General features: G+C 46.6%; 5 protein-coding genes across 5 annotated transcripts; 4 read left to right on the plus strand and 1 right to left on the minus strand.

Moving 5' to 3' along the window:
* Nucleotides 1-11552: 11552 nt before the first annotated feature.
* On the plus strand, nt 11553-11810 carry CCR75_004426 (uncharacterized protein; the record flags this gene model as incomplete). Its single annotated transcript, XM_067962512.1, has 1 exon — nt 11553-11810. One exon carries the CDS (start codon nt 11553-11555, stop codon nt 11808-11810), a length of 258 nt encoding a protein of 85 aa, XP_067820999.1.
* Nucleotides 11811-12773: 963 nt separating this feature from the next.
* Nucleotides 12774-13178, plus strand: CCR75_004425 (uncharacterized protein; the record flags this gene model as incomplete). The annotated part of the gene is made up of 1 exon (XM_067962511.1): nt 12774-13178. The coding sequence occupies one exon, from the start codon at nt 12774-12776 to the stop codon at nt 13176-13178; it is 405 nt and encodes a 134-aa protein (XP_067820996.1).
* A 94-nt stretch (nt 13179-13272) lies between these two features.
* On the plus strand, nt 13273-13599 carry CCR75_004424 (uncharacterized protein; the record flags this gene model as incomplete). The annotated part of the gene is made up of 1 exon (XM_067962510.1): nt 13273-13599. One exon carries the CDS (start codon nt 13273-13275, stop codon nt 13597-13599), a length of 327 nt encoding a protein of 108 aa, XP_067820997.1.
* An 807-nt stretch (nt 13600-14406) lies between these two features.
* On the plus strand, nt 14407-15670 carry CCR75_004423 (uncharacterized protein). The gene is made up of 3 exons (XM_067962509.1): nt 14407-14723; nt 14792-15183; nt 15258-15670. Exons 1-3 carry the CDS (start codon nt 14485-14487, stop codon nt 15287-15289), a joined length of 663 nt encoding a protein of 220 aa, XP_067821002.1. The 5' UTR covers nt 14407-14484; the 3' UTR covers nt 15290-15670.
* On the minus strand, nt 15417-15680 carry CCR75_004422 (uncharacterized protein; the record flags this gene model as incomplete). The annotated part of the gene is made up of 1 exon (XM_067962508.1): nt 15417-15680. One exon carries the CDS (start codon nt 15678-15680, stop codon nt 15417-15419), a length of 264 nt encoding a protein of 87 aa, XP_067821003.1.
* Nucleotides 15681-19082: the final 3402 nt, after the last annotated feature.

Here is a 19082-nt window from a genome sequence, read left to right on the forward strand (position 1 = left end):
AGCGTCATCCGTGATGACGGCTAGCGTCATCCGTCACGCGAGGTATTCATAAAGATACGCTCGCAATACATATTAAATGATATCTATAGAGATAACATTTTAATTGGTAAAAATAGGTATTTGTATTTAATTCTGTTAAATATAGATCAGTCTGAAAACTACTTTCTACTTGGTAAGTGCGCACGAGGAGACGGATTACCGCTCCCATGACGACACTTAACCAGAGCTCTTAGTTTGTTGGGTGAAGTCGCTAACGCGCCCACCACAACTGCCTCACGGCACGCAAGAGAAGCAGGTTTGACCGCTTCCTCGCTGTGCTAGGGTGTGTGTCTAAGAAGAGCGTGGCCGCATTACGACGTGCCCGCCTACACTTGGTAGCACTTGAAATCCTTCCCACGACCCTCATCTCTGCGTGTGTACGTGTAGATGAGCCTCAATAGTGATTGGGCTCATTTTCCTCATCTCTCCGAACATCATCGGGAGGTGGCAGGGCTTTTGGCGCTGGGACTTGGTGAACAAGGCTCCTGGGTAGTCTTCCTGAGCAACATGTTGCTCAGTTGGAGCAGTTTGAGGCATTCGTGCTCGGACAGCGGAGGGCGCGTCCGAGACACAGGGCCATGCTGCGGCGGAGTCTGTCACTCAGACTCAGGATGAGCTGAGGTATGAGCAGGCTCGGAGCGAGGCTCTCAACAGGACTGTTGTGATGTTCTCTGCCCGGCCGCATCAGCCGAGGCCCACTCGGATGGACCGCCCAAGTTCGATGGAACTGCGGCGCACACGATTGTCCACTGGCTATTAGCCGTGGACAATGCGGTGTCGCCCATCTTATCGAGGACGACAGCCGGATGGTGTCGTACGCCGTGTCGCATCTGCGCGATAGGGCCTCAGAGTGGGCTTACTCGGCGCTTATGGCGGACAGAAAGGCGTTCCCTACATGGGCGATCTTTAAGGAAAGATTCGCGCCATGTACCAGCCGCCGAACAACGAAGTGTTGCTTGATAACGCATCAGCGACGACATTAAGTCGTCTTGGTTTAAATTTCACGGAGAAATTATGCTCCGCAAAGAAGGTTAGGCACCTCGTTATTCTTTGCGAGAGGCCTGGGCTATTTCAGCCGGCCGTGCGCAATGACGCACGGTCCGTATATACGATGAACGGTCTATCTCCGAGGAAATAGACTTTTTAGTTTAGCCGGTGCATATTTTATGGCAAGGAGTATCTTGATATGCACTGGGTTATTACGTTCAGCTGGTTGCAGCTGACGCTATTGGTAATAGACGACGCGCTACGCGCTGTCTGTATCGTATTGCATTAACGCACAGCCGACAGCGAAATTGCTGGCGTCACAGACCACATAGAATGGTCTATCTTGATCTGCAATCGCCGCGATGGAGGATTGCATCCAGCTTTTATTGATGCTTTCAAAGGAACGCTAACAATCAGCATTCCATAACCATTTCTCGTCTTTTTTCAAGAGACGAGAGAGATGAACTGTCATCTCGGTAAAATTGTGCGAGTACTTGCGCAAATACGCCGCTCGTTCAAGGAACGTTTTAAGTATCTTGACATCAACTGGAACTGGCGAGTGGGTAATTGCCTTGGTCTTTTCAGGATCAGGGCGCACACCGTATGTCCCGACGATGCACCCAAGAAGTAAATTTTCACTTGCAGCTAATATACACTTCTTGAGATTTGCGTACAACTTACGCTTTCGCACAAGTCTAAGAACCTGCTGAACGTGGATTTTATGAGCTTCCACGTCCGTCTTTCCGTCCATGGCCCGTCTTTAGACGAATTTATCGTCAAAATAACTCGGTGCAAATTCTCGCACCGGTTTCAACAGATTCTTTACGCATCTGTTGAATGTTGCAGGGACGTTACGAAGCTCCTGTGGTATTACTAGCCATTCCCAGAGCATCCCACTGGGACTGCTCCCTGCTGTGTACGGGATGTCCCTTTCACGCGTAAGGATGTGATAAAATTCATCCATCAGACCCATAGACGAAAAGATGGTACTCTACGATATACCATCTATGATTACGTCTTTCTTGGTTTCGGCGTTTGAGCCGGTACCGTTGCAGCGTCTGTTTAAGCCGGGCTTCAAAAGCCTCTAGCGATCCAAAGAAATATGGGTCACGCAGCTTAAGGCCTAGTGCCCAAAGGTTGGCACGACCTGCCAAATTTGACTGAGCAAATGCGACTTGCATTTGTTCGTCGACGATGTAACGAGCCCTTATGGCATCGTCCAACTCAACAAACCATCTTGAGAAAGAGTCTTCTTCGACTTCTCTATACTTAGGGGAGTCGAAGAAGACTCTTTCTTAAGGTCCCAAAACCTTTAAAATTGACATCTCCCCTATACTTAGAGATGTCACTCTTAAAAGGTTTTGGGACGACGCGAGTGTGTCATCCCAGGTACACGAGTCTGTACCTGTTCTAACCTCAACAGGTCGGCCTGTTGAGAGCCTTGCTGATCAAGCAAGATAACCTCCTCCTTCGCCTCGTCAAGTTTATGTTGTATAGCTTAGCGATGGCTGAATGGAGGGCATCTCTGTTCAAACCGGACAGCATGGCCAAGATGGCATCGTTTCCAACGGTCGAACGCATTCGTTCGACCGCACTCCTTTCTATGTCACTTGAAAAGGAGTAGTTATCACGCGAAACGTAATGCGTAATCCCACTATCATCTAACATGTCTATGTTAGATGTGGGAAATGTGGTCCTTGGACGGACTTCAAAGTGCTACCAGGTGTAACGGGGCACCACTGACTTGTACTGCTTCATTACAAGTCCACTTTGTGCTGCTTCATTACAAGTCCACTTTGCACTGCTTCAGTGCAAGTGGTGCCTCACGTCACTTCATGTACACTAGTACGTGCAGAGAAAGACTCTTTTTAAAACGCTTGCTTTAAAGAGGATTAATTAAGCTGTATTTAATAAATTAAGTTCTTCTGTTTCAATCTACTTAATACTAGCTTAATTATAAACGAATACAAACATGTAATAAAGCTTTATCTGACTTTTTCTTTGCGCGCGTCCAGCGCTGACTGGACCGCGGAGAAAGTAGATATAATGGTCTATATCTACCAAGGAAAAAGCTTTTAGAATATTACCATGTAAAGTATTATTCCCCAAATATTATTTACCTTTAAGATAATACATTAAAAGCTGCCTTTAAGTGTAAATTCGATGTAACGATACACCCCGTTGCACAATCTGTGATAATGCTAGCGAACAACCAAGGGCATTCAAACGGTCGGCAATTTGCTCAATCTGCTTATAGTCAGTGCCATTTTCTTGAAAAACTGCAATTTGAGCTCCAAGAGGCAGATTTCAAGTCTGTCGTGGCTAGGGATCTTCCGATGGAACCGTAAATAATTCCCGAGATTGCAATCCCCAAACAGTTTTACAAAGGTCAATAAAGCCAAATAAATTGGAAGCTTCCATTGTGAGCATAGATCGTTTATTATATGTTGATGCCTCGTGAACTTCGTTGCGTGATTTCGATTGCTTGTTTCTATAGCCATACGCCCTGGATTTTTTGCCCCAAGCCTTCCTAACGCAAGGGGGGCACACATCTTTCGAGGCCACGATTGTTTATCTGGAATCACATAAGATCGTTTTGTCATACCATCTGACATTGTGTGGCTTAAGAAGCAGTGGAGGATAAAGCTTGGAACCATCGTTCGATGGAATACTCATCCCATTAAATACATTGAACACCGGTGGAGCATACAAGTTGTTGCAGCCGTGAAAATGAATAAACAATTGCATGGACAACAGTCAATTTACACTTCGTTTGATTTTCCGTCGCAATCTGCATGGCCTAAATAATCGTGTGGAATAGACATTGCTCAGATTTTGCATCGATTGCACAAGGGTTATTGCTATGGTGGCCACGTAGTGCTAGCTAATAGTGCTGTTGCTAGATTACGCCATTTTTTTCAGAAAAGTCGACAAGGCGCTTATAATCCATTGTTGCCGTTTTCAGATTATATTTTCAATCATTTTGACTGTGTGATGTCATGTAGACGGGCACGTCTTGATGCGGCCATGCTCGACTTAGACACACACCCTAGCACACGAGGTAGTAGTAGTGGGCGCCTTAGCGACCTCACCCAACGCACTAAGTACTCTAGTAGAGTGTCGTCACGGGAGCATTAATCCGGGTCCTCGTGCGCACTTACTAAGAATAAAGAAATTTTTAGACTGACTTATATTTGATTAAAATTCAACCAAAAATGTCATCTCTATAGATAACACTAATATGTATTGCGAGCGTATCTTTCTAGAAACCTCGCGTAACGGATGACGATAGGCGCCATCCCTCCTAACGTGAATGCACCTATGTGCATCACATACACAAGAATTTGTCACAAATATGAACCACACCCGAGTGTTGGGTCTAATTACTATAATTTAGTAATTGACCATCCCCTTAAGTACACCAAGTATACTTAACGGGGACTGTGTAACATTAAGGCAACTTTATCCCGTTACACCACCACCCCTTAATAATGAATTTACATTTATTTCGTCAAAGGAAAGAGGATCTGCGAGCTGGTGTACGCGCCGCTAGTTCTCTCAATCACTCTAGCGACCTGTGTTTAACAGACACGGCGCCAAAGATGCCACTGAAAAGGGGTCGTGTTGGTGGGTCGTCTGCGAAGACGCCCACTCAACCTCGCACTAAGCGCACGCGGCGCGTTAACACGCCGGCAGCGTCCAATAACTTAGTCGAAACGCGGACAGCTACTGCTGCTGTCGCGTTAACAGGGCTAAAGGATCCATCCTATTTTAGCAGTGAGGATGTTGATCCGTCGCTCATTGTCGACTACAATGAGTTGGCACCGTTGCCGTCACCTCATAGTAGTGATGTGGACAACGAGCTCATTAGGAAGGATGATGGTGCAATATTGCCCATCCAAACTTCTCTCATGGCTTACAACATGGAGAAAGCAACATTTAGGAATGCTGTCTAGTCGTCTGCACTGGATAGCGCAGCGACCATTAATGAGAGCGCTGTTTATAAAGGGCAGTCGCTTCTCCGTTCGGTAAAACCACAACGCCTTATGCTCAGACCATTATCCATAATCGTTTTTAACATAAAGGATTCTGAGCCTAAAGCTCCACCGACGACACGTGGACGTGCTCAGTCAGTGTCACAAGCCAGTCGTTTAGAACGTGGCTATCTGACGGGTGGCATATCACCGATGCCCCCACCAATTTAATGGCCTCGTTTAAACGGGTCAAGAGCGTCGCTTCTAGAGCGCCCTTCTAGACGCACATGATCAATTTGGCGTCTTTAAATCATGGAAGGGTCAAGGAAAATCGCTTGGGCGTAGTTTCCTGACCCCGTCGTGTTGGGCTCAAATGAAACGCCCGACCAATACGAGGCGGAATTCTTGCGCCGCATTCATCCGCATTCCGATGCGATGAAACAGCGTTCGCAACAAATTAATTTCGCCCGCTTGCGTGAAAAGAAATCATTGGCGGTTCTGTGCCCCTTGTTTCTTCTCACAATGCTGCTTCTGCTAGTCCATTTAAGACTAGCGAAGAGGCCTCAGGTGGTGCTTCTTTTCGTAGGCAGCCACCAAGCCGGGCACATCATACGCAGGTATCGATCGGTTCCCGAGAGCCGAAACGCTTTGGAAAACCTTTTCATTTGGATGAGGATCTGATACATTTGCCTCACAAGCATCCTCCCAACAAGAAAGCGTTGATTTCCACCCGCATCTATCAGTGCAGGCGGCGCCGGACAGAAGCGGCGATCTCGCCCACCTACTCGCGGCTGCCTTACCTTCTCCCGTTCAGTCACAGGCATTTAGTGCTGCTGAACGACGTATTGTGGATCTCGAGGGTCGAGCCTCGCGACTGACCTCGGATCTCGTTGATGTCCGAGCGAAGGCTCGTCAGGGTTATGAACGCCTGAAGACTCGCTTGGACCTTTTTGAGAGAATAAAGTTGAGTGATCCGCGTTACTCGCGTGATGTCTTTCGCTCTCCATATCCTGTTCGTGGTGGGAGGAGTCGGTCCGATAGCTTTTCGCCTTCACCGTCCCCCTCACCCGAACGACGCTCGACTAACAGTCTGCGTCACCATCGGTCTCTTTAGCCGGATGGGGATATGTGACCTCATTTGGGTCTACATACTGTTTCAGAAGACCAACAGAAAATACGGGTGCGTCTTCATATACGGGGAAAGGGTAAGCCTATAATTTAGGTCTCCAACCTCTTCTACCACCGTAAAGAGTCCAATGAAACGCGGCAATAACTTCGTTGTACCACCATGTAGTACAGAAATTGCGCTCTTGGGTAGTGTAGCAGTTCTTAATAGTTCGTTTTCACCCACTCTAAAGCGTTCATTATTTTTGCGACCATTTCGGTCCGCATATTCTTTTTGCTTGTCCTGTGCGCTTGCCATTGCGTCACGCACTTTACGTGTGATGGCTAATCGCTCATCCACAACGCGTTGAGCCTCGCTCACGCTTTTAGATTCAAACTCGCCGATGATACCGCCAAGAGGTCGGTCATAAGGCGTAGTTTCATTGATCACTGCTTAATTAGCAGGGTGACTAGGACAAGTTTCTGTCGTTGAGATTATACCTCACGGGTCATCGTCATATTGACGAAACTATGTACCTCTTTTCGCACCGAGCATAGTGAGGGGCCCTCCCCACTAAGACTCGGGCTGCGCACAAACGAGACTGACGTCCGTAGATGACGCAGTCTGTTAAAATAAATCGGTGTCTCACCTGTACTGCCGTAGACACTGTTACTTATAGCGAACTCCACAAAGAGCATTTGCTTGCTCCACTCTTTGGGAGGAGCTATAGTGCGCAAGACATCCACCACGACCCGATTGGCACGTTCTGTTTAGCCGTCGGTCTGGGGATGATCTGCGGTTGACGTGATGAGCTTGCTTCCTAGCTGCTCAAATACATGTCGCCAAAAACCAGACGTAAAAAAATGTGGAACCCTGTACGATACTATGGACTCAGGCATCATGTGTAGTCGTTATGCATGATCCAGGAAAAAGAGAGCTGCCTCCTTGCCTGTGATCGATGTCTTATATGGTGCTAAATGCACCATCTTGCTCAGTCTGTCTACAATGACGACTCGCCCTGTCCGACCCTTATGATCGGGCGGCATGCCAAACATGAAGTCCAGAGTTACTGCCTTCCAATAGTTGGTTGGAATCAGTAGCGGCTTTAGTGGCGCAGTGCTGGACGGTGCAGGCTTAATGCGCTGACACTGTTCTCAAGAGCGAATATTCTTGGCCACCAAAATTCCTCTGACACTCGTAAGAATGTCTTTTCACGGCCTGGATGCCCACTAGATGGCGCATCATGGAGCTCGTGAAGGATCATCAGCTTGAGATATGTGTCATGAGGCACATAGATTCTCAAGGGATCACACGGTGACAGCTGATGCCATAACAGGCTATCGCTTGTAGCTAAAGCGATTTAGCTTAGCTTTCAGGTGCGACGGAAGGAAAACCTTTCCTCCAACGAAGTGATCCAACAGCAGGCGACAGTGGTCATCCTGACTGTAGCTCTCTTAAATTTTAGCGACCAATGAGCTCGTCACGTGGTATGACTTCATGGCTGCCAACGTCGACGGCTGAAATTGTGCTTTCGCACTAGACACACTTTCCTGGTGTCTAACCTCGAAGTCTGGTCTGTGCGATAAAGCGTCAGCCAAGACATTCGACTTACCCGGCTTTAATTTTAATTTTGAAACCAATTTTAGAGAAGAATGTGAGCCATCTTGCCATTCTGGGCGAGAGGTGCGGTGAGTTTATTGCAGTGAGCAGTGATGCGTGATCCGTATAAACCACAAATGGTTCGGTGCCTAATAGGTTTACATGAAACTTGACAAGAGCATACTTTATTGACAGAGGCTTTTTCACATGCACATTTTCATTGAGTTCCGCGAATTTGAAAAGCCGGGACAGATAAGAGATGACGCGATCAACGCCTTCGTCATCCTTCTGCATCAGCGCGCTGCCGATTGCAGAATTACTTGCATCGCAGACGACGGTTAAGGGCTTATCCGCGTCTGGTAATACCAAGGCCGGTGCCTTTACAAGAGATTGCTTAACTATTTTGAGCGCATTATCTAGTTCTATTAACGAAACCTATTCTGTGTCCTTCTTAATGAGGTCAGATAATGAATTAGTTTGCTCAGCATCATTCTTGCTATATTAATGCAAGTAATTAGCGATCCCTAGAAATTGGCGCAAAGCCTTCACAGGATGGCGCGTGATTTATGCTTACAATAAGCTGAACACGGCGACCATACCAGCGCAAACGCCAATCCCGCGAAACGATGTTTTGTTGAACTCTGTGGGAAAGTCAACTACTATTCCGCATTAGATTTGAAGGATGGCTACTATCAGGTACTTATGCGAGAGTCCGATGTAGCCAAAACAGCTGTAAGTACCCCAAGCGGTATGCTTTGGGAGTGGCTTATGATGCCCCAAGGGTTAAAAAGCGAACCGGCGACATTCAACCGGGTGGTGGCTCACGTGATGCGTCAGCACCGTGCCTACGCGCCCCGTTACTTTGACGATGTATTCATGCATAGTAGGGCCGAGGACGGGCTGAGCGCAATAGAGTCGCACAAGCGTCATTTAGACGCTGTTGCAGACTGTGAAGGATGCCCAATTGTACGTCAACATGCAAATGTGCGTGATAGGGGTCCCGTAAGATACCTGTGCTGGGTTGTATCGTAGGTACACATGGTGTACGTGCAGACCCAGACAAGGTAAAATCAGAAAAGGAATGGCCAATCCTACGTCAACCTATGGCTTTACGCACACAAAAGGTCAGGCTGCAGGGAGGTGATTTGCTCTCAGGCACACGTCCCGCCTTGGCTCGCTTGTCGAAGAACTCGTCGATATAATTGACTCGTTCTTTCGGCAACGGCCGTTGCCTGGTCACACAATACTTGGTGCCAGGTTCGAGGTCTATTTCTTGCCCGATGCCCCTATCTGCTGGTAGGCGGCTCGGCACTTCTTTAGGGAACACATCGCGATGTTCCCACAAAACCTCAAAGAACGGACTGTTTATCAAGGCATCCCAGCCTCGGGCAGCGAGCTGTTTCTTTTTGTCCGTTTCTAAGACGCTCTCGTCCATTGTGGACTACGAGCAACAGTTCACCAAGTTCTCTTCTGGAACTGGTGCGACTATTTCGTGGATCTTTCCTTCCTTAAATTTCGCAAGGAACAGATCCCACTACATCTCCGGGATATTTAATATCTCCCGGCAGATTTAAAGAGTTGCCAAAGCACCTCAACTGAGGATGCCTCCGCAATTTCATCTTTGACGGCCCCAAACACCTCGTTCGAAGACCCGTACTCTTTACTAGGAGCTGATCCAAAGATTACTCGTCTAGACATTCCTTCGATCGTCCTAATCTGTCGGATATTCGTTCTTCGAACCCGCCCAAGTTCGATGCAACTGCAGTGCACACGTTTGTCCACTGGCTGTTAGCCGTGGAACATTGCGGTATCGCGCAGCTCATCGAGGACGACAGCCAGATGGTGTCGTACGCCATGTCGCACCTGCGCGGTTAGGCTCCGGAGTGGGCTTACTTGGCGCTTATGGCGGACAGAAAGGCGTTCCCTACATGGGCGATCTTCAAGGAAAAGATTCGCGCCATGTATAAGCCGCCGCATAACGAATTGTTGCTCAGGCGCGCTTCTTTGGAGCGCGACAGGCGAAGCGATATCTTCAAAAATATGTATATATGCAAGAGATGCGCTCGCTGTCAGCGTTCATTACCGAAGGTCCGATTCCGGAGCACATTAAGGTGCTCACGTTTTATGAACGGGCTACGGCATGGCCCATCACGACAGGCCCTCTTCAGAAAGGTGCCATCGACGATGGAAGAGGCAATCCAAGTTGTATCCGATAAGGAGCAATCCTACAACAGTTCCTCGGCGACAGCTTGGTATAAGCCGTCGGCCTAGAGGTCAGATGCCACTCCCATGGAGTTTGGCAATGCAGACGTTGTCTGCTATAAATGCGGCAAGCGCGGCCATTTAATGGCTCGATGTTTTGCCAGGGTCCCTGCTGGAGCAAAGATGTCAAGCAAGAGGACTCCCTTGCCAAAGGGCAAAGGCACTTACCACAACCTTTGACTGGGCAGCGAGCGCGCCGTTCGCTAAACGAACGGTTGCCTCTTCTCGCTTGTCATTCTTGCAAAGCGACTCATACATCGCCTGTCTCTTTCTTAGAGCCGCAAGTATTACAAAATTTTGTGATGCACCAGAATCTACTAAAATGGTCATCACCTGGTTATAGCCTTGTACTTTAGCGCTATCCATCCGAATGGGGCTCATCTGATGCGGCCGGGCAAAGAGCATCTCAACGGTCCTGTTGAGAGCCTCGCTCCGAGCCAAATGCTCATGCCTCAGCTCATCCTGAGTCTGAGTGACGGGCTCGGCCGCAGCATGGCCCTGTGCCTCAGACGCGACCCTCCCCTGTCCGAGCACGAATGCCTCAAACTACTTCAAATGAGCAACATCTTGCTCAGGAGGACTACCCAGGAGCCTGGTCGAACATAATCACGAGCCTGCTCGGTGAGGCGCAAGGTATACCACGTGACGATTACGTCAGCCTTTGGCCGACGCGTTATCACGCAGGCCGGATCATGAGCTTTCTCACTAACTCGGACTGTTAAGATACCAGAGCTTGTTCATCAAGTACCTGCGCCTTAAGCCCTGCCACCTCCCAAAGATGTTCGTTGAGGTGGGGAAAATGAACCCAATCGTTAATGAGGCTCATCTTCACACGTACACACGCACAGATGAGTGTCGTGAGAAGAATTTTAAGTGCTGCCAAGTGTAGGCGGGCACGTTTTAATGCGGCCACGCTCTACTTAAGCACACGCCCTAGCACAGCGAGGAAATGGTTTGACCGGCTTTTCGTGCGTGCAGTGAGGTAGTTGTGGTGGGCGCCTTAGCAACCTCACCCAACGCGCTAAGTACTCTAGTAAAGGGTCGTCACGGAAACGGTAATACGGCTACTCGTGCGCAATTAATAAAAATAAAATAGTTTCTAGACTGATCTATATTTGATCGCATCAAACATAAGTACCTATTTTTTCATTAAAAATGTCATTTCTATATATAGCACTAATACGAATTGCGAGCGTATCTTTCTAGATACCTCACGTAACGGATGACGCTAGGCGTCATCCCCCCTAATGTGAATGGACCGATGTGCATCGCATACACAAGAATTCGTCACAAATATGAACCACACCCGAGTGGTGGGCCTAATTACTTTATTTAAGTAATTGACCATCCCCTTAAGAGCAACAAGTGTACTTAATGGGGAGTGTGTAACATTAGGGCAACTTCAGCCCATCACATGACAAGCGTTATTTTGTCGTGCCAACATTTTTACCATGGCCACAATCATTGTGGAATTGGCCACTAGGACAAATCGGTGACATGATAAAGTTAATGGGCACATTTTTTGCCGAGGTTGGACAAAGTGTAGACCAGTTGAGTCAATTATCATTTTCTTTACCGCTTTCACAATGGGCCTGGGAGCTGCTCTGATCATTTTGTATGCAAAATTTCATCCGCGAGATACAATTTCAAGCTTTATTTTACCTTCGCAAGCACCTTGGCCGGAACATGCTTGGGGTATTAATCTTGGAGTTGTTGCTCAATGGAACTCGAAACGTCACGAGGCAACTGAACGAGACTGGAGAGCTCAGGTATTGCTTGCGAATGACGTGTACCAATATGAAGATGGAAACAAGGTTCTACGCGATACATTTGTAGTTCCGTAGCGGTCTCCGTAGCGTTGTAAGACGTGTGGACGCGAACTTCGACACATTGTGACGTGCATATAGGTCGGAGAGCCGTATGGTGGCCATTTTGCTATTACGACTTTTTATTTAAACGAGGCATGTGTTGTCTCTAAAAATTAAAATGAAAAAAAAGTGGTAGAAAAAACGACAATTTTCTAGCTCTCGCTACGTTTGCCAAGGTATTTGGACATTGTTCGATGCCAGCTCATTACGTTATTCCATCTTTGTTTCCATGGCCAAAGCAATGCTATGGTTTGCCGTTAGGGGAGACGATTGCAATGATGGAAGGGATCGGCAAGTACTTTGCTGAGGTTGGTCTTAACGCGGATCAGCTTGGGACTTTTGGCTTTCGATACAAACTAGAAAATGGGCCGTACCANTCTTTAAGGTAACTAGCTTAAAGAGGGTAAAATGAAAACTGTATTAATATAATTAAGTATCTCTTCTTTCTATCTGTTAACTCTAACTTAATTATAAACAAATACTTAACATGCAACTAAATTCTTATCTTATCTTATCTGTCTCTCTCTTTTGTTTACATGTACAGCTGATTAGTCGGCGTAAAAAATAGATATAATGGTCTATACGTATTTATGGATAAGAATTCTGAACATTACTATATAAAGTAACATCCTCCAAATATCATCTACCTTTTAGATAATATGTTAATTAAAAACCTCTAAGTGTAATTTCATGTAACACCCGTTACATCAGGTATTGCTTGCGAACGACGTGTATGAAAATTGAAACAAGGTTCTACGCGATACATTTGTAGTTCCGTATCGGTCTCCGTAGCGTTATACGACGTGGGGACACGAACTTCTGCACATTGTGACGTGCGTATAGGTCGGAGAGCCGTATGGTGGCCATTGCTATGACAACTTTTTATTCAAACGAGGCTTGTGTTGTCTCTAAAAATGAAAAAAAAAGAAAGTGTTTTCTATGCTCTCCGCACGTTTGCCAAGGTATTTGGACATTGACATTGGACATTCGATGCCAGCTCATTACGTTATTCCATCTTTGTTTCCATGGCCAAAGCAATGCTATGGTTTGCCATTAGGGGAGACGATTGCAATGATGGAAGGGAGCGGCAAGTACTTTGCTGAGGTTGGTCTTAACGCGGATCAGCTTGGGACTTTTGGCTTTCGATACAAACTAGAAAATGGGCCGTACCAAGATCACGTGGCTCCATTGATTCGCATTTATGCATCAATATATCCGCATGCGATTCTTCCTGAGGAGTTTATCGTACCCCCTACAGCACCTTGGCCCCAAGAGCTGCACGGTTTTCGAATCGGAAAAATTGTGTCGTGGTCATCTCACTTTATTTACCATGACGAGCAATGAAAAGAACGTGAAATTTCCAAAAACTCGAGATTTTTGAAGGGCAATATGGCTATTGTAAGGTCCGTGCAAGTTTCAAGGCACCGTGTGAACTACCATGGCCAAAACAAAGTGGAATTTATACGTGGAAGAATTCCTTCGTCAACTACACAGCAATGGAATTCTGTTTATTTCTGGAGGCCTTCAGCGTGCTTTGACCAGTGGCAAAGACTTCGGGTTTGTCTTTAAACTCGCCCTTGTAGACGACTACACATTCGGGTCACCATACAGGCAAGAATACACAGCAGAAGTTGAACAGATTAAGTGGAGTTCTTCGAGCTTTGAACCTCAAAGCTGCCTCGTAAAACGAAAGCTTTTTGATGCCGCTTCTTTTAGCGATAGTGCGCGTCGAAGGCCAACTCGTAGCGATCAAGAAGAAAAATAGCAAATAAATTTGATCAAATAATTTGATTTTTGAAACTTTGTGTGATGCAATCGCTTGGTGCCAATACTTTTCCGCTATCTTGCCGATTACAACCATTTGACCTAGGAGCATGCAAAAAAAATGATTGTCAATACCTACGCTCACTTCGGCTTGTACTAAACGCTTATAATATACTAAACTTAGACAGTTATTAAAATCGATTGCTTAAGCACCCGCTCATTGCAAATTTATGCAATGCTATATATGGGTTTGGCGAGTTTCATCAACTGATTTTATTTCTTCGGAAATTATGACGATGTCTGCTATTAGCGGCAAGAGATATAAATAAAAATCAAGCAGCTATGAAATTATGATTATGTCTACTATAAGTGGCAAGAGCTGTAGTCATGACCAGGTCACGAAGCGCTTTTGGCACGAGAACGTGCTCCTACGTTAGCAATAAAAAAGTTTACAACTTTGCTAAAAAAGTAGAGTTATCTAAAGGACTTTTCAACGCTTACGCTACATCATTATATACTCCCTAAGCGCCTAATATCTTTTGTGCAGCATATATAAAGGGTCTAATATCGATCATTCAGCTACTAGGTCATCTTACGTATTGAAGATATAAACCTGGTTGATTTTGCCAGTAATCATACGCTTGTCTCAAAGATTAAGCCATGCATGTCTAAGTTTAAACAATTTTGTACTGTGAAACTGCGAATGGCTCATTATATCATTAATAGTCCACTCGTTAGTCTTAGACTAAGGTGGTGCAATTAAATTCCGTTTTTAAAAATATTGAGCTTACAAAGAATATCCGAAATCAAGCTGCATCAATAATTTGTTATACACATATTAATAGATAAATTCAAAATTTTGGCGTGAAATTGCTTAAGTTCAATAATGACCAACTTGCGTGACTTTCTCGGCTCGCGGCTCGAAGTGATGTACGAGTGCATGTACACAAGGCACCTGACACAAAAGCGCAAAATTTGGCAGGACGGCTTTTTGTCTCTCTATGCTTCGCGAAGACTCGTTCTTTATGCTGACGACGAAGGAAAAGCAGGGAAAGCCATCGAGGAAGCCAAGTTTGGTTTATCCGACTGGGACCGCAAAGAGGAAGGTCCCTTTACAACATCCAAGTATGTCTCTTACTCTCCTCTACTACATAAAAATTATCAATTTAAAAAAAGGAAAATTCGTTCACCAGGTTTCTTGTAGAAATTGTTAATGAGACGCCTATCGCCTCCATCTCATCAATGGACACACAAAATTCTAATCTGACTGAAGAAAGCACGAATTCTATAAAATGTAAAACTTTATCAAAGCAACTAGCGTGTAGAAGTGAAGCCTGCTTGGACTCTTCCTTTGATCCAGAGGAAACGCCGTGTTCCTCGACTACCAAATTTCGCTTGCCGCACAATCGTGACCCAAGCAAACTCGGATCCGTAGGCCAAACAAGACAAGCCACTCACTTGTCCAGTCGTAACGCGTTTGCTAGCAAGCTTGCTCCACCAACTGAGTCAGCTATTGTGCGACTTGATTTCGACCGCAACCCGACGTCAGAGTGGAAATACATCCCAAATGCTGTCAATCGTTCTCGTATGTTAATTCTTATGTCTCATATAAAACACAAGGTCATTGTGCTAATATTGTTGTCATTCTTAATGCAACAGCTGACGAAGTGCTGGCTTTACTAGAAAAGTGACTGGTGCTCGCTTACTTGTCATTTGCCTTGTTCGATTGATTAAACGCTGCATAGAAGAGTCGTAGATCTAAACCCGCTCAGACTAGATATTGCATAATGCAATGGATTACAAGAGGCGCCACCAGTTTTACGATGTGGCTACTAAGATGGAATTGACGTCCAATTTATTAGAATCCGCAGCGCGTATGTTCTCCCACGAGTCCGACGCAGTTAGTAAAACATTCGAGTACATGCTGCGATCGTCCTGCTGGATCTCGATGTACCCTCTTCTCCGCGTGTAGACACGAAGTAGCTGGAATAGCGCTGTACTAAATAAAAGCACTAATAAGCACACGCACGCATCAATTGCGTAGCTCAGCAAGGCTGCGGTATCACTACTTGTGCTTTCCATAAATACTGGCTTTAAACCGGTCCGCAATCATATATGTCTCGACACCAGGGTAGGTCTATACAAGAAGCTAGAGTTTAAACCGATTTTAAGAAGTTACGAAAATTGAGTTTTTATGTACTGTGACTTTTCATACATATGCCCAACAAAGGAAAAGCAGAAAATGCCAATTTTATAAAGGGTGTCGGTACATATAAGCTCAGCTTTTTGGTAAACGTACCTACCCAAATAATCCTTACAAAATAAGGACAAAGAAATTAATTTAGCCTATTTACCATTTTGCAGGTGCCCATGCTGTCTTAAAGCGATGGATACAGGTCTCAATAGATGACACGCTTGGTGTCTGTCTACTATAGAGAAAGCATGAGATGAGCAGAAGCGCAACCTCAGCCAAAACAATAACTATCAGCAGACGCACAACTTTTTTGAGCAAAACTATCTTTTATGGACAAATTTTAAAGAGAAAAAATCACGTCATGCATTAAAATTCAATTTCAAAGCATGAGATGAAATTTTCGTTTTGAATTTTGTAAATTTCATATCATGCATTCAAATTGACATTGAATTTCAATGCATGACATGATTTTTTCTCTTTAAAATTTGTCCATAAAGATAGTTTTGCTCAAAAAAGTTGTGCGTCTGCTGACAGTTATTGCTTTGGCTGAGTTTGCGCTCCTGCTCATCTCATGCTTTCTCAAGCGGTAGACATACACCAAGCGTGTCACCTGTCGAGACCTGTATCCATTGCTTCAAGGACAGCATGGGCACCTGCAAAATGGCAAATAGGCTAAATAATATTTCTTTATCATTATTTTCGTAAGAATTATTTGGGGCACCTGCAAAATGGTAAATATATTACTTAAGCTTTTTTGTCCTTGTTTTTGTAAAAATTATATGGGGTGCGAAGCTTACCAAAAGCTGGGGCAACGAGAAAGAAAAAGCTGGTACTAACACTATTTGGCCGACAACAATTGCTTTATGTGGCACGTCTGTTTGCTAGATGACTTAAATGGCCATACAAATCCCTACTGCCAATTAACTCTTCAATTTGCGGTGCAAGCGGAGGAGTATAAATTGTAAATGAACTGGCGTCGGCCAGCATATTTTTACGACGGCTACCTTGCCGTCGCAACGGTGCCCTCTCTACAGTCTCGGTCAGAGACGGTACCATCCCTCAACCGGACGTCGGGCAGGAGGCATTCGGGACAAACCTAGATCCAGCCAAGGTTGACGGGATACCAAGGCTATATCCCGTTGCGCCGACCCTTCCTGGGGGTGCAAAATCCACTTCGCCTGGGGCGCCTAAGGCGCCTGAGGCGGTGATCCTTGAGGTTCGAATTCGTGTGGGAGACATTAAATCTTTGTTTTCGTCGCAGCAGGTGACCGCTCGGGACATGTTTGACGCGTTCGTCGGCGCAATGAAGGAGTCGGACGGTCCTTCTCACGTAGCCGTTTGGCGGCCGACAATTCTGGAGCTGTTTGCTCTCGAGTTTTGGCGACTTCCGGTTCGCTTGGAGGTGTTGCCGCCGGAACGGAAATGATTTTCTAAGCCTAGGACATCGGAAGTAGACAGTTTATTTAATATATTTCGGCAAGTTTGTGTGACGCAACCAGGCACCTACGTAGACTGGAAAGGCCTAGCTCGTAAGATCGGCATGGAAATTGTGCTCGCAAGGTAACCCTCTACGGAGATTATTCGACAGTTGTCCAGCCAGCAATACTAATCCACCGCGCCAGTTTTCAATCAGTGGGCACGGATCGCAGCAGGTCGGAGCGGGAATAGCACAGTCGGTTGGGATCGCCTTCGAGGATCTCATATTCGACCCCACTCGTTTCTCAGTGGAGGAGGCGGCGACTCTAAAGGCGCTTTGTACCGCTCGTGTCCGGGCAATTAGCGTCCACCAGTTGAGGGAAGGACCGGATGACGGAGGGCGTATCATCTTGGAAAATGCGGAAGTACGGACCGCGTGCCGGCGATTGCCGGACTTTGCCATGGCCATTATGGGCAGTAAGGAGCGACTAAAGCTCTACAGTACAGTTCAGGCGCAGGTAGAAGGACAACTTGTCCTCAATCTCTCCCCTGGACGCCGTTTTGGTCAGAAAGCGGACCACGCAAGCCATCACGGCAATGGTTTGGAGTCGGCTTAGCTGTTGCGGGTCAGCTTGCCGGTGGTTTATCGACTGTTAGAGCTGACTAAAGCCATAAGTTATAATAGCACAACGCGGAGCATTCACTTCGTCTTCTTTTCACTGGATGCGGCTGGGCAGATGCACTATGTTCACATCCCATTTCAAGGTCGAGTTTACATGCTGAAGAATTCGCACCAGACGGAACAGGGATCGGTCTGGCTTCATCAACGAAGGCCGGGTGGCCTTCCGGGACACTCGCGGGCTGAGAACACGGTGCATCTATACAACGTGTCGCGTTTATCGAGATCGGGCGCCTTGTGGCCTATCATCAATCCAAAATAGCCTCCGATTTTGAGATTGAGGACATGGACACGTGCACTCCAAACTCGCGGACATCCACGGCGTGGAAAATCACTTTCACCTCGCTGGGTGTCCTACTTTCTTGCAGGGGGTGGTGCGCCTGCTTTAGTTTGGGACGCTTATTCTTATCAAGCACCCTGATGCCGGACCTAGACTCCAGTGGCTGCAGTGTGGGTTGTTAGGGCATCCGGCAGTTTGTTGTCAATATTCCGATGCACAATTGCGTGGGCCAGGTGGCATTGAGGCAAAGAAGGCAGAGCTTCAAGGTGTTGACGACCTAGCTAAACTTTTTTTAGCAGCCTGGAAGAGATTCGTCAAATGGCGGATCGACGGCTGCAAGCTCAGCGGTCACAGAAGAGGCGGCTTAGGCAGTTGTTGTGCCGAAAATCTCGGTGGAAGCGTTCAGTGACCCACTGGGGGTCACGCTTCCGCTCCAGGTGCTCCTGAACGTCCAGTATACGCTGCACCAGTCTCTCTTGCCGAGCACCGCAATCAGGTTTAGATCCTAAGACCGAAAGAATTTATTCGGTAGCCGACTCGACGGACTTGCCGTTCTCTGAGGGATAAATTTTCGACAACTCCACTGCTCCCGACGAACCCCAAAGTGAAGAACGTAAATAGTGCGTCGCAGAAAGGTGGCGGCCATACCGAGCGTGTCACTGCCTCCCCAGACATCCGCCGGGACTAGCGACTCCCGATCTGAAGGGCTGTCCGCGTAGTCATAAAAAAACACCATAATTGGGTCGCCGACTCCCCTCTAGACATTTTCCGCCACCCGCGACCCACATTCGTCAAGGAATGGACCCGCAAGTCATGCGCGAGCTAATCTTCTAGGTGCAATAGCCCAGCACATTTATTGCTCCGTTTGATACTGGCGGTAAGAAGCTCCAAGTCCTTGGGCTGCTGTCTCAATTG

This window comes from Bremia lactucae, linkage group LG5 (genome assembly GCF_004359215.1).
Source record: "Bremia lactucae strain SF5 linkage group LG5, whole genome shotgun sequence".
Lineage (NCBI taxonomy): Eukaryota > Oomycota > Peronosporomycetes > Peronosporales > Peronosporaceae > Bremia > Bremia lactucae.